At 36.9% G+C, this 15,211-nt stretch overlaps 3 protein-coding genes across 3 annotated transcripts; 2 read left to right on the top strand and 1 right to left on the bottom strand.

The window, feature by feature from the left end:
• The first annotated feature begins 326 nt into the window (after positions 1-326).
• LOC137729235 (NADH dehydrogenase [ubiquinone] 1 beta subcomplex subunit 9-like) lies at positions 327-3,823 on the top strand. The gene is made up of 6 exons (XM_068468099.1): positions 327-520; positions 634-675; positions 918-999; positions 1,645-1,700; positions 2,457-2,531; positions 3,601-3,823. The coding sequence occupies exons 1-5, from the start codon at positions 389-391 to the stop codon at positions 2,496-2,498; spliced, it is 354 nt and encodes a 117-aa protein (XP_068324200.1). The 5' UTR covers positions 327-388; the 3' UTR covers positions 2,499-2,531; positions 3,601-3,823.
• Positions 3,824-7,286: 3,463 nt separating this feature from the next.
• Positions 7,287-7,748, bottom strand: LOC137730068 (small ribosomal subunit protein bTHXm). Its single transcript, XM_068469136.1, has one exon. The coding sequence runs from the start codon at positions 7,707-7,709 to the stop codon at positions 7,416-7,418; it is 294 nt and encodes a 97-aa protein (XP_068325237.1). The 5' UTR covers positions 7,710-7,748; the 3' UTR covers positions 7,287-7,415.
• Positions 7,749-8,971: 1,223 nt separating this feature from the next.
• LOC137729850 (epimerase family protein SDR39U1 homolog, chloroplastic-like) lies at positions 8,972-14,786 on the top strand. The gene is made up of 13 exons (XM_068468894.1): positions 8,972-9,231; positions 9,306-9,359; positions 9,835-9,910; positions 10,270-10,329; positions 11,143-11,261; positions 11,430-11,474; positions 11,607-11,685; positions 12,138-12,199; positions 12,990-13,092; positions 13,433-13,493; positions 13,807-13,877; positions 14,094-14,233; positions 14,309-14,786. Exons 1-13 carry the CDS (start codon positions 9,154-9,156, stop codon positions 14,420-14,422), a joined length of 1,062 nt encoding a protein of 353 aa, XP_068324995.1. The 5' UTR covers positions 8,972-9,153; the 3' UTR covers positions 14,423-14,786.
• Positions 14,787-15,211: the final 425 nt, after the last annotated feature.

Here is a 15,211-nt window from a genome sequence, read left to right as displayed (position 1 = left end):
AATAGTGCTATTTATATACTTATTTTTAACTCTCACACATTCCTTTCAATTTTCGACCGTCAAATCGTATGAGTTGAAGAAAATCAATTGATAAAAATTAATAAGAATATATAAAAGATAAAAAGGTGTGTGAATAGTAAATCCTTCAAAATATTCAAAACGGGTCCCGAATCGTATAATTAGAGAATAGGTTTGGTTTCATATCGAATCCGGGTTTTCGGTTCCTGGGACAATATGCCCAGCCCAATCACGTTAAGATCGTTCGGCCCAGAAAGGAAACGACTTCGTTTTGCCAGCCATTTCGTCGTCAAATTTCATCTGACGAAAGGCCTGAAACAACGAAAGAGTACAGGGAGAGAGAGAGAGAGAGAGAGAGAGAGAGAAAGAGATGAGCGGAGTGTCAACAGCAGCGTACGTAGCTCGTCGAGCAGCTCAGAAGGAGAAGGTTCGGATCCTCTACAGGCGAGCCCTCAGAGACACTCTCAACTGGGCCGTTCACCGCCACCTCTTCTACCCAGATGTAATCGCTCTCTCCGCCCCTCTTTCCAATCTTCATTATTCATTCACAACCATCCATCAACCATTACATTGCATTCGATTTCGATCGCTGTCTGATTATTTTTTGTTTTTCAGGCTGATGCCCTCCGCGAGAGGTTCGAAACCAACAAGCATGTGGTTGGTCTTTTCCCTTTTATTCAATTTCCCCAAATTTTGTTGTTATTGTTTTTTTTTTTTTTTTTTTTTTTTTTGTTTCCATTTCGATTCGATTACTTTTGAATTTTTTTCATTCAGTTTAAATTTTTGATTATTTAGCTTGGCTGCATTTTCTGTTATTGGATAAATGTACCCTTTTGATTATTTTGCTAATGAATTAAGGTACCCTTTTGATCGATTGTTTGATTGGTATGGATTTACAGGAAGATCCTGACACCATTGATAGACTCATAGCGAATGCCGAAGCCACTTACAATAAGTGGCGCCATCCCGATCCTTACATTGGTACAATCCCTTTCGTAAAATGCCTAGTTTACTTGCATAAATTCATTGCTTTTGCCCCCAATTAGAAAAACAAGGGAACAGCTTTCATAAATTTCCAGGCATATGTCTTTAGGTTCTTTGTTTCTTGTTTGATATTCTGGACCTCACTTTTCCTGTAAGCTCCGACGTCTTTTAAGCTTTCATATGGGTAGTAGTTTAGTGAGAGAGGATTTTGGAACTGGCTTGATATGATACCATTTTAGATTTGATGGCATTTCAACCTCACCCCAAATTTTCGTAGTGTGTTTAAGCTACCTTATGCTCGAGAAATTGTTTTGGATGAGCAACAAAATCATCATTGCTTAGAAAGTTATATGTGTATCTCTGTGGTAGTCTATGTCTGTCTCTGATTAGCTTGGTGCTCATATTATTTATTTATTTTTTTGGTATCAATATTATGGCACCCTATTAACCTATCCCTACAACCATATCTTTGTTCTCATTTGTACATAGATAAAAACTTGAATTAAGAGTTTTCTTTTGTAACTTCTAATAGGTTTGGTCTATCTTTATTTTACTTAATCAATCCCTGTGTTTTCCATATTATGTTTTTACTAGTGGTTTTATATGGTCTCATCTTCTCCCCTCTCCATCTTGCCTGTGCAGTTCCTTGGGCCCCCGGTGGTTCTAAGTTTCACCGAAATCCTACTCCACCTGCTGGGGTAATTTTATCATAACTCATTCTTCAGTTTTTCATTGTGCTTCTGTGTATGGCTTGTTCACATCTATTTTTAGGACATCTACATTTTTCAATCATTTTCATGCTTTTGATTCCTTTTGCGTTGTCTTTTATGTTTACTTTGTCTCTAGTTACTAGTCATGCATTTGTTATCTAACCAGAGGGCACAAGTGGAATTGGACAAGTATTCTCATAGTTGGTTGCTGTTCTTTTTGGAAGAAAAGTAATATGTTACAGTTGTATAATTGCTGACATAATTATCATTTCTAGATGAGTACTCAAAACTAAGAGTTTCTTTTTATCTTGCTTAACCTTTTACTTTTATTTTTTACGTTCTACCATCATCTTTTATTTAATTCACGAAGATAGAGTACTGTGATTGCCCAGTAATCAAAATGGATCCTTGAGAGTTTTCTTAGTTACCTACTAATTGGTTTTAACTGACGTTCTACCATCATCCTTTATTTCATTCTGGAAAATAGAATACTGTTATCGGTCATGTTTAAAAGGATGCTTTAGAGCTCTAATTTGTTTTGTTACTTACGATTTATTTTTGTTTAACATTACTGTTGCCAGTTTCCAAAAAAAGGGTGTCTTCCTATTGCAAGTAGAAAGTTCTTTACTTTTTCCAAATATTTCTTGGCTTTGCAGTGTTCCCGTTTATAGTGCTATTCCCTCCTGGAACAATGCGGTCACCTTTAACTGGTTTAACCCTGGGGGTATTTGTTGTTTAATGCAGATTGAGATAGTATACGACTATGGAAAAGAGGATAACGACTAAAAATTCAAATGTTTTTCTTTGCAATAAATAAAGGTGAGCAATTTTATTATATACTTGATATGTGTTTCTTTAACACTTTTCAGTTTGGATGCTGAGTTGATTGGCTTTCTTGAGTTTTCACCCCTTCTTCTGAGACTGAGAATCACACTTTGCCTTCTTTCTAATTTTTACATGAGTTCCACAGTTTGTCAACTCACCATTTCTTAACACATTAGTGACATCTTCGCTAGACTGACATTTTCTTCTTTCCTACTTCCAATAAATAAATAGCTAAAGTTACTTGTGTAGTAAGAGCATAACTTGTAGCCTTACTGTAATTTCAAGTTTTAAACAGGAAATCACAAATCTAGTGCTACCATAATGGTCTTGTTCTTCTACCATCCACAAATTCAAAATCTTATTTTTCCTCCTCTTTTGGTTCAATATGAATGAGTCTTCGGATCGATTTCATACACCCAAATTGGTGACATTGTTGATTGCAAGGGCATTATAGTCATAACGAAAATTGTCTTTTTTTTTTTTTTTTTTTTTTTTGTTACTAATTTCGTATCAGCTCCTTGCTTAATCTTGAAAAATTGAAGGAAACAAATTGGTAAACAGAAAGTGAAGAGAGAGTGAATGACTGGAGGGAAAATGTTATGAACCCAAATAGAGTTAAAGCAATAGAAACAAAGAGAAGGAATAACCGGAGGGAAAATGGTGGAAGGTAGAAGGCCCTAAGATGTAATTTTCATAGAATTTGCAGAAATCCAAAAATTGCAAAAGAGAGAGAATCAAGATTTTCAATAATTCCACTAATTTGCGTGCGTGCATGAAAGCCCTTAGGTACAAGTCCATGGCAGAAGTTTTCCCTTTGACATTTTGATGGTCCTAGCTTCGAGAATTAGAAAACTGGTAGAGAAAGGAAACTGAGGGAGATGGAGACAAAACCAAAGGACTAGAGGAGGAAGGAGGGAGAGAGACTAGGAAGGAAGTAATGTGTTTCCCAGTTTAACACACATCAAGCATTCCCCCCGTCATGCAATGCTTTTCTTCTTCTTTCTAATAAATAAATAAATAATAAGTTTTTTTATGTTGATGATGTCTATTTTTAACGATGCAGATCAAGATGGAGAGTGACTATGATGATGAAGATAATTATCGAGGCCAGCATCATTGACGCGTTGCTTAAGTAAATGATGAATTTAAGCTTTGAATAGTTTTAAATGCTTAGTTTCTCCTTTCAAGGTGTGTTTGGTGTTTTAGTACAATGCGGCTTATGCTGCAGGATCAGGATTGGATTAAGCGTGACGCTTGATATGAACAACTTTCTCCTGTTCATGTAATTTGCATTTCCTTGGCTGAGTTATTGCTGGCGGGCAAATATGCGACACTAGACCTGCAGTTGGAGTAATGTAGTGTGGGTGCATGAGTGCATCTTTGCGTTCGCGCGCACACACGTACATTTTTTTTGATAGGTTGGGTTCTAGCCATGCATTACCAGTAGTGAGTTGGGGGTTTTTGGTCCGTATGAACTTGAGGCAGTGGTTTGTCGTTTGGAAATCGTCTCTTTGTTAGAAAATTCTTGTTGCTAAACTAGTTTCATGGAAACTGAGACGAAACGGGACGTGTTTCCTCTTTTAGTTTTTTGATAGGAAGATATGGAATAATTCTCGTCGCGCACACACACTTAGAGATACGACTAAGGGCCTCATTGGGTATGTGTTTCTTCTATCTAACGAGTCCAGTCTCGTCATTGTCAAGTTCATCGACGGACACTAACTAGTTTTCCGGTCTACGTCCACCCACCAAAAAACGCCCACGAGATTAAGGAGACTCGAGTTCCACTATGACTAACAAGTAGCATTACAATGTCCACTTGTGAATTGAATTGAAGAATTTGAAGGGTGATTAGGACATGACATGATAATTAAAATTTAAATTACCTTTCAAGCCATGATGACCTGCAAACGAATGTGGACCTTTGGAATTGGAAACGAACCAAAAACAGGTAAAACACTACCTCAAAACTTGAAGATGTGGCGTGTCCATTTCAAAGTGCTCTCACTGTGGAAAACGCAATTAAATTCCAAAAGTCTCTGTCATTTTCCTTCTTCTGAATATTCATGACTGATGTAAGCTGACGACGGCAATAAACCATGGATTATTCTCGTAAATAAAGTACTTTTTTTCAAGTTATTAAGTTTCGGGTTTAAATTCTCCCATATTACTGTAGTTTAAATAATTAGTGTCAATTATTCCATCATTTTTCAAAAAATAAAGGTGGTGCTGTTCGCATTCTTCTTTTAAGTTTCGATCGTCAAATTAAATGAATTGAAAATGATTAGATAGAAATTAGCAGCATGTATGAAAGATAAAAATAGACGCATAAAGCACCATTTAAAAATAAATGATAATGGTCAACAAAACAAAACCAAGTGGCAAGAGGGCATTTTACTCATAAATTGGGTGTTAGGTAATAAAGCACGGCTAATTGCCACAATCTCTGTCATGTTTATTTAATTTTGAATTAAGTGATGACCCAACTAACTTTGAACATAAATTTTCCCCCATTTATCTGGCGTGATCCATTAAACCATAACCCTCTGTAGTTTCTTAGTGCCAGAACCATTTCTGTTGTTTCTTCTCTGTTTTTCTTCTTCTCTCCTCGAACTCCGGTGGGCCGAAGATGGAGGAAGAAGGCACAAGAGCCTTAGGGTTGAAGGTAAGTAGAGATGCCAAAACCCTATATGCAACATTGTTTCCTGTGTTGACGTCTCTGCTCATGGTAGTTCTGTTCCTGTGGACCATTACGTCGGAATCTGGGCCTGCAGACAGGCCGTGGGTGAAAAGGGAGTCGAACAACCGGGCATTCTGCGTCGGACTTCTGACGATAGTTCTCGGTTTCCTGTTTTTGGTTGCTGGTCTTCCTTTACTGGTAGACTTGGTCATAAAATTCTCAGAACAATTGCAGAGGAAGCAGGAGGAGACCAGGAAACCTCAAAATCAAGGTAATGTAACCAACGCCGAAAATAGGAATTTAAAACAAAGAAACAGGAGTTAACTTCAGGGGTGCGAGAAACTTAGTTTCATACACCCGTTCTATCTCTATCATCACGTCACATAATCTGATAGAGGTTAGAGGAGGGGCGGGGGTGTATGAAACCGGGGTAGTTAAGTCTTTCTCCAGGTAGATACATAAACATATGATATAATCCAAACACACATGAAAAGCTAAAGAGTTCATTAGTACATTCAATGGCTTCTAAACTTATGAAATCTATTACATTTTACCTTCGACAATTATCATCTCACTCAATTTCTGATGATGCAGCAGGGAAGCTGAAGACGATATGTATCGTCAGCCGCATAGTCGTGAGTATCATCGCAATGGTCATGCTAGCATGGGCAATTAACACGGGATTTAGGCTTGCAACTGAACCTAAAAGAGAAGACAAATATTTTCCTCTAGCATCCCCAGTTGGTGTAGTGACTATTATGTTTGGCTTCACTTACTCTATCATCGGACTCTGCGTAATTGCAGAACTAGCGCTCGAGTTGACAAATCAGTTCCAAACGACAGAGGAAAATGAAATTGTTAATCATCAAGTACGCATAATAAAGGTCAAATGTTTAGTTTGACACTGCTATAATACACCATACAATGTGTAAATACTAAAGACAATGCTCTTTTCGATTAGAAAGTGGATTAAGCTTATTTTGCACTAATTATATTTTCTGATTTAGGCTGCGAGTATAGCTCCAGGAAATCAGCCACAAAAATGGAATGGTTTTTGGTATCAGATGCTCTATCAATCATGTCCTATCATTTAATTCCCTACCAACTTATGAACCATCCGACAATCTGCAATCGATAATAGGAAAATCTAAGCTGCCTATAAGGTTTGCCCTCCATGCCTAGCAAGAGTCAAAATGATTTGGCAGATAAGCAAGAATTCACTAGCTTTCAATCAAAATTAGCATTATACATCAATTAACAACATTTATCTAGCTAATTGACTCGACGATCAGGAACAATACTGAGGCAACTAAGTTCTACCAAAACCATTATTATCCATGTAGAATCATACCGATGTTTGAAATAATACCACAGGAAAGCATCTAGTGTCACAAATTGAACAGCAATTCGTTTTCAACCCACTCACAAACTGAATGTCATAACTCATGACGCCTATTCCTATGCATAAAGCATTTTCAAAATAGTTGGTGTCCATCTTATCAAAGCACAAACCATCCTTATATGCTACACTCACATTTCACCAACCAGTCCAAACTCTAATTTACGTACCTAGTTCACAATTGCCGCCTAGTATTGCCGTCATCTCTTTTTGTCAGTTCCGCTCCAACAAAATTGCTTCAATATATTTCTGAAAATCTTCTAAGTTACTCAAGCAATTAAGTGAAACATGGACTTAGAAGATGATATACTGAAAATACATGCAAACAGAAACCGAAGCTAGAACCCCTAAACCCGAATCCGATGCTAAATGCTCCTGAGAAATGGAAGTACTTCACTGTATGCAGATCAAATCCCTACTACACCAGCAATCACTATTTTCATCCTTAACCCCAATAAGAATGAATAGCACAGTTAAACACCAAAAGTCCCGACATTTCCATTCTCAGTAGCTCGAGCGGCATCCTAATCCAATCAAAATTTCAAATCTGCCCATTGTAAGTAGCTCTCAATCAAAGTTTCAAATCTTATCATGCATTTTGTGGTTTTAGACGACAAAATTACAACACCAAGAGACCCATCAAACAAACAATTAACAATTGAAACATATATATCCGAAATATGAATTGACATTAAAAAAAAATTGTACACTACACTTAAAACCTAAAAAATTAGGGAGTTCGACATTAAATATATGGAGCTAAAATCCTACGAAAAAAGAGAGTGAAAATTTGAAAAATTCAGATGAGCTTGAAAGGGAGAGGCCAAGGGGTGGACCTGGGCACCTCAACCTTGTCCTTGATGCGCTCGATCATCTTCTCCTTCTTCGGCCGAGCGTTTCCGAACGACCCTTTGAATCGCTTCCCTTTCTTCGTCTTCTTGTCTCCTCGCCCGCACAGCATCGGCTCCCCGAGCACATTCGCTTTTGCAATTGCTGCTGACGCCTCCACGGAGGAGGAGGAGGTTGTGAAGCGGGCGCGCTGCTCCGCCATCAGAACCCGCCTCGCCGCTGCACCGCACCACTGCATCATCATCGCCGTTTCTTCCACTTCATTCACCACCACTCACCCTTCACAGCTGCTGTTATCAAATATTTTAGTTTTAGAGTGGGCTTGCGTTGTTGGGCTGTATTATAGGCCCGGATTGAATAAAAGCCCAAGTTCCTTATGTTTCTAATAAATTGAATAAAAGCCCAAGTCCATTATGTTTCTAATAATATTACGTAAATTGAAAAATGGGTGATGCAAATTACATCAGAGAATTATCTCCCTTTTTTCTCTCTCTTTTTCAAATTTAAAATAGCATAACAATAATTTCATGTCAGATTCTATAATTAACATATAAACTTAATTTAGAGTCAAAAGTCATATTTGACTCCAAATGCGACACAATCGCTCTTTTATACCGAAAAAATTGAGATTATATATGACTTTGAAGTGTCATATATAACTTATTTAGAGTTAAAAATAATATCCTTATTGAATTACACAAATAATAATAATAATAATTTTACAAATTAACGAACAACTTCATGTTTTTGCTGCCATCATTCAATAGTATACAATAAAATGCTTGCCTAACGGCTATTTTATTTCAAATAGTTGCTGCCATTTTTTCTTCCAAAGAGTTGCACGTAACATTTGATCCAATTAGCTTCATCACAATAGGAAACACCCTCATAGTTGAGCTAGGAAAGCAAAGACCCAAGAGCTAGGAAACCAAAAAAGTTAACTTGTTAAATTGGTACATTCTTTTGTTTTCTTTTTTCATAGAAGACGTTATCTAAAATGCCTAGAAGGTAGATAGAATGTTGAATTTCAACTCATGCGCTCCGAGTTTAAATTTTTCGTCCTTTAATTATTATATATTGTAAAATTGTAAGTATGAATGAATGCCCACAGCGAGGGAGACTTAAGAATAATAGGGTAATAGTAGTTGTGTGATACTTTCAAAAAGTGTAATCATTTTGTTTGCTTGGTTTGTCACGGATGTTGCTCTATATAAATAGCACTTTGTGTGATCACAATACACACATCAAGAGAAAGAAAAGAATTGAAAGCAATAATATCAGTATCCTTCTCTTTGTCTTTTTACCTGCAATCCTTTTGTATTATAGTTATGAAAGTAAATAGTGTGATATTTTACATTTGTCCCTATCAAAGATTATCTCTCTAACTTTTGTTTATTTACAACATCGTAATTATAATAATTTTAAACTCTCCGGATAGCACTCCTCTAAAATTGTGTCACTAAAATCCATGGAGATGACCGAGCAAAAACAAAAGAGAAGAGGCAATCGATGGAAATGGGTGGTTGGTTTGGTTTTGGGTAATTTGGGTGTGGTTCGAAATCAAACACATTGCCATTTATGGGTGACTCGGACTCGGTGATTTAGCCTTTCCTTTCACCGCCATCTCAGAAAAGAGAAACAGAACATCTTGTTTTAGCAGGAGAGAGAGCTTGCAAGCTGCTGCAGCAATGGAGGTCTGTGGAGCCACTGCTCTCTCATGGACCCACACTGTCTCCACCCCTCTTCACGTCTCTCTGCCCCTCTCTGTGAGTATCTCACTACCCACTTCTCCAATTTCTCCTTTGTTTTGTTTCTAATCTTTGTTTTTCTGGATTTTTAGAAGTGTGGGACTCGGAGGCTCAGTGTTTGGTGTGCCTCTGATCAAACCCAGAAGGTAATGCTCTTCAACATTAATCCTTCCACACACACACGTACTTTTCTGTTCATATCTATACAAATTTACTTGGTCAATTCAATATTTACTAGAATTTAATATGTTTTATATTTGACACAAGCGATATTCTAAACTATTCTAATCTGCGGGAAAAGGGGATTCGAACTTGGGTGTAAGGAGGGCACACGTTGCCCTCACCAACTGGACTAACCCACATAGTTAAATAACTTCACTTTTACCACCTCTTTGCATTGCAATTTGGCCCAACAGTTGTAGGGAGTGGGCTTCGCAAAGTTACTTATCATCAGCCCTTTTGACATAACATAGTGCTTGACGATCAGTGATAAATCAGATGATTTAGGGTGATTGCATTTATGTTTGTAGTTAAAAAAGTTGGAACGTCACATGAATATATTTGAGCATTTATAGGTTGCATTTTGTCTGTTGGATATTGACTCTTTGTAGGCTGTCTTAGGCAAATCAGATGACTGTATCAATAACTGGAGCTACGGGTTTTATCGGGAGAAGATTGGTGCAAAGGCTGCATGCAGGTTATGCTCATTCTGCTTCTCCACCATTAAAAAAATCTTGCAGACTTATATGTAGTGTTTCCATTCTGTTGTTTTTATATTTTATTTTCGTGCATCCACCTCGGATTGATTATTTCCCAATGACTTGATTTGGTCCTCATTTTACTGGAGCTAGCAAGAAGGGACATGCATATCTTTCAGTATTTATGCATAACAAGGTGCATTTACAACCAAATCAAATGAATTCAATGTTGTGGTGCTGCTTGGTTGCATTAACTAAGATTACGTTGCCTAATACTTATTGCTATGAAGCTGAAACTCATACTACATGTCCACAGTTTCACTACCTGAACGTTCTTTCGATCCAATTTGTAATGCAGATAATCATAGTGTGCGTGTCTTGACACGGTCCAGATCAAAGGCTGAGTTAATTTTTCCGGGTAAGAAGGTAATGTACACCTGTTGGCTATTTGCTTAAAATTTTAACTTGAAATCTATGAATAGTAAGTGTGCATATGTTTCAATGAATCCAAGTAAATAGTGAAATGAAACTGTAAGTTAGATTTTCTGAGTACAAAGAAAATCAAATTCATGTGAATCATAGGAGCTGCTCTATTGTTCCACCAGTGCTTTCTACCGGTCACTTCCTCATTACATCAAAAGCATTGATATGTAAGCAGCTAGTGTTTACTTTTCCATAATCAACTTCTAGAGAAATCCGCTCTTTAGAATTGGTTAAATAGTTGGATATCTGTCCAACAACCCCTCCTTCATCCCAAAGAACCAGCACAAAAACTAAAGGAAGAATTATTTTGTGTGTACTTCAAGCATATTGTTAGTGTGTGTTGTTGTTTGATGCTTGATAGAGTTAGGGTTTGGAGAGAGATTGTTCCTCAAGCCATTGGTTCTAGTATTAATACCCAGTTTTCTGGTAATTTCTGTTATGCTCCTGTAAGGCCTAATTTGGTTCGTTGTTGTGTGAACGTCATGTGAGAAGGAGCGTTAGTGTTTCATGTTAAATTATTCTTGATAACATTGTTGCGCTTGTTTCCTAATACTTAAGCTTTTGGGAACATGGTAACTTAACATAAAAGTTATTATATTTGTTTATTATGAAATTAACCCCAATCCTTGAATCATTGTTAACAGTTGGCTTTATTGTCCAGGTTAATATTGAGATAACTAGTCATCTGTATACTTTTTCTTTACAGATATTTTGGTTTAACACTTGAAATTTTTCCTGCCATCTGTAGTCAAGGACTTTCCAGGAATTGTGATTGCAGAGGAGGCACAGTGGAAAGACAGCATTCAAGGTTCAACCGGTGTCGTAAATTTGGCTGGACTGCCCATAAGCACAAGATGGTCTCCTGAGGTTGGTACCAGTGGTGAATTAAACTTCATACTAGTAAAAAACAACTGCCATGAATTGACGGAATATTGCTGCCTAAGGCCATACAGTTTGTGATTCATGTTGATTCAATATCAGAAGTGAACATATGTATGTATGCCTAGAAGTTACTAACTTCTTATTGGACTGTAGATAAAGAAAGAGATCAAGACTAGCAGGATTAGGGTCACCTTGAAGGTTAGTAGTTGTTTCTTATACTGATTAGTGGATGCGGCTGTCAAAATACAAATCCAGTTTTTGTTCCTTTTCTTAATAAAAAGAGTATTATTTAATCAAAAACTGATTTGGCCTTTTCAACTGGTTGTGAAGGTCATAGATTTAATAAACGATTTACCAGATGCAGTTCGACCTACAGTCTTGGTTAGCGCAACAGCTGTCGGTTACTATGGTCCGTTCAGTCTCATGCTTTTTATCTATTAAGCCACCGTATTTGCTTGGTTTGCATGAAGTTTCAGTTATTTTTCTTGCTTTGCTAGTAGTCCTCTGTAAAACATTTTAGATATTTATGTGGAATTTATTCTTCTTGGGATCATTAGATTCTGACTGAGCTTTTCAATACCCCATGGAGTTGGAGCGTCCTTGGATCTGCTAGTTAATCGATAAAGTTCATAGATAATTGATAAAGTTCTAAAGTGATACAAACTGATGTCAGACCGAGTTAGAAGACCATTTAGTAATTACATAGTCATTGTGCTGAAGCAACACTTATTATCTCCCCATAGCTGGCATATGATTTTCCATTACTCGAGATTCATAATTCAAATTTAAGGAGCCTCTTTAAAGTTACTAAGATAATTTTCCTTTTTGGTTCTTGTTTAATTTTCTATTCATTATGCTCAGGTACTAGTGAGACACAAGTATTTGATGAGCAAAGTCCATCAGGGAATGATTACTTAGCTGAGGTAAGCTTTATGAATAATCAGTTTCAAAAAGAATGTATGAAAAGGCAATTGAGGTTGTACAATATGCTTTGAAGTTAGAACTTCTAAGATTTCTATGTTCTGAAAGTATTTAATTATCTGACTAATGACTGTCTTACTAAATAGATGTTGAATGCATAGTCAGATTGATCAACAACATAGCCAATGTAGTCGGATCAAACTGATTACCGTCCTGATACCCTTTTGGGGATGCTACCCTAACCTTCTTTAGGCTTTGTGTTTGCAGATGACTAATTTTCTGAATAAGGTTTGAATTTCCGGAAATTGAAATACTAGGTTCTTGGCATGTCCTTTGGATGTGATAGAGGAACTTTTTACCTTTATTTAATTTTAAATAAAAAAAAGACATGATGGAAATAATTAAATGGAAAATTGAACTTTCTAATTTCAATGGTGTGGTAAGACTTGATTAGGTAGAAGAATTCCTGACTACTTTGATCATATCTAATCTCAGTTTTCTAGTTTTAGGATCACTGGCCAAGGGCTATTGCAGCTCAGATGAATTATGTTTATGTTTTTCTTTTAGAATTCATAGTTGTGGTGCCTACTGTTATTATGAGTTGTAGAATGGACTTTTGGACATATTGTCAGTCTGTTTAAATATACACTCTATTACCAATACAACTTCCAGTCCATGAAGGAATATCACATTATCACTGTCACAACTTCTCTTTTGCGCACAAAATTGTCCTCATCTTTAACTCACATCTAAGCCTTTTCATGACTTCAACTAACATAAAAGTCTTTTCAGGTTTGTAGAGAATGGGAAGGAACTGCCCGCAAAGTGAATAAGGATGTTAGGCTAGTGCTCATTCGCATTGGTGTTGTCCTTGGTAAAGATGGCGGAGCTTTAGGTATGCTTTTACTGTGAACTCTTAGTTGCAATGTTTGCTCACTAACTAGACTTGTCTACATTGACATTGTTTTGCAATTTTTCCACTTTATGTTTGATTATACATTGACCAATCTGGTTGCACTGAGGCTTGCATGACCTCGTAATTGTACCAGGCTGTTCTATGCATAATTATCTCTAACTTTCAATTTGTGATGTCATGTTAGAAAAATATACTGGCAAAAGACATTTAAAACGTCACTCGATTTTGTTACAAAGTGTACATATCTTGAACTCTGGTTAGTATGAATGTAATAATCTCTGATTGCCTCAAGCATGCTGACACCTTTGAGAATTTGCAGCTAAAATGATCCCTCTCTTTATGGTGTTTGCTGGAGGACCCTTGGGCTCTGGAAAGCAATGGTATTGTCCTCAATTCTGTCCTTCGTATGACGGGTATCAGTCGATGTTTTGCTACTAACACTTTCCACTTAGTGGGACAAGGCTTGGTTGTTGTATACGTATAAGCATTTGAGTGATGTTAATCAGACAATATGACATCGTTGGTTAAATTTCATTTTGGATATTCATGATCAACCGAGGACATCGGTTGTTTAATAAAGAAGAAACTAAAGTTACTAAGGGTTTCGCACGTACTGATTGGATGTCATTTATTAGTTTATTTTCTCCTTCCTGTCAACACCTTGGATAATTGATCCTTCTCAATATTGTGTAGGTTTTCCTGGATTCATCTGGATGACATAGTGAACCTGATATATGAAGCCCTATCCAATCCATCGTATAAAGGTAAAGATTCAATACTTATTAACGTTCTGAAGTAAAACAAAGAACCAAAGGATTGATGTTGGTTTCATCTAAAGTTTGCTGGCCTGTGGAGATAACTCTTAAGAATTTCTATAAACAAATTAATGATGATATGTGTTCAACTTTTCAACAATGTCATGTGACACTGGTTCTTGAAACTTTTCAACATATTGAACACAGTTTTTACCTAAATCTCAGGAGTTATCAATGGAACTGCACCCAACCCTGTTCGATTTGCAGAAATGTGTGAAAATTTGGGAAATGTCTTGGGCAGGCCTTCATGGCTGCCTGTACCGGACTTTGCCCTGAAAGCAGTCCTTGGCGAAGGTGCTTCTGTGGTAAGAATGTCTTTATTTTCTTTTCAACCCTTTCCCAATTTCATATTGCTGAGATACATAACAAGGTCGTTGCAGGTTCTGGATGGGCAGAATGTGCTTCCAGTTAGAGCCAAGGAGCTGGGTTTCTCGTTCAAATACTCGTATGTGAGAGATGCATTACAATCCATTATTTCAGAAAAGGCGGCCTAATTTGGCGGAGGAAGTATATGTAGTTCTTCATTCTTTTAAGTAGAGGGTATCCGAATCTCCAAAACCTATATGAAAGATGCATCACGATCAATTATCGTAAAGAAAATGCTTTAACAAGGTGCAGAAGAAACATCTTTGTTTTCATTCTTTTAGTTACAAGGTAATCCCAGATTATAAGAAATTAAGATTTGAGGAATCAGGTGAAATTTGGGTCCTTGTGGATGCTGTGAACCTCTTGCTTAAGTGGTTAATGTATTATCTGAACACATTTTGAAAGTGTTATACTCTAGTTCCAAACCCAAGGACATCCAAAATTAGTGGCATTGGATTGATAGGGGATTCTTCTTATCATTAAACCGTGAAACCGTACCCGTGTTTTAAAATTAAGTTCTTATTTGAGATTTCCTAATTGAGTAGGCAACGTGTCAGGTCAACTTTTTTTTAAGTACTGTTTCGCCTACTTTGATTGCCTATACAATTGAAGTTGCTCGTAAAAAAATAGATGGTTTTAATCATTAAAATTTAATGCGAAGTAATATTGTTTTGTAAAACGCTACCAAACGGGCCCTTATTTATAGATACCAAACAACCCCTTTTGTAATAATCAGTACTGTTACATTGATGTATAGCGATTGCAAAGCTATGATTTGCGGGGACAGCCGTGCTTGGTGTAGTATGATACCTCCAAATGTTCAGGTTGTTGGTGTCACAATTCCCCTTGCGAGTGTAAGGACTCTAGTTAGCTTTCAAGTGCCTTTTACAGCCTTAAGAGCAACTCCACCTTTAAAG

Source organism: Pyrus communis, chromosome 3 (assembly GCF_963583255.1).
Source record: "Pyrus communis chromosome 3, drPyrComm1.1, whole genome shotgun sequence".
In the NCBI taxonomy this organism is placed as follows: domain Eukaryota; kingdom Viridiplantae; phylum Streptophyta; class Magnoliopsida; order Rosales; family Rosaceae; genus Pyrus; species Pyrus communis.
Note: the sequence above shows the minus strand (reverse complement) of the source record. Positions and strands in the feature narration are given on the sequence as shown.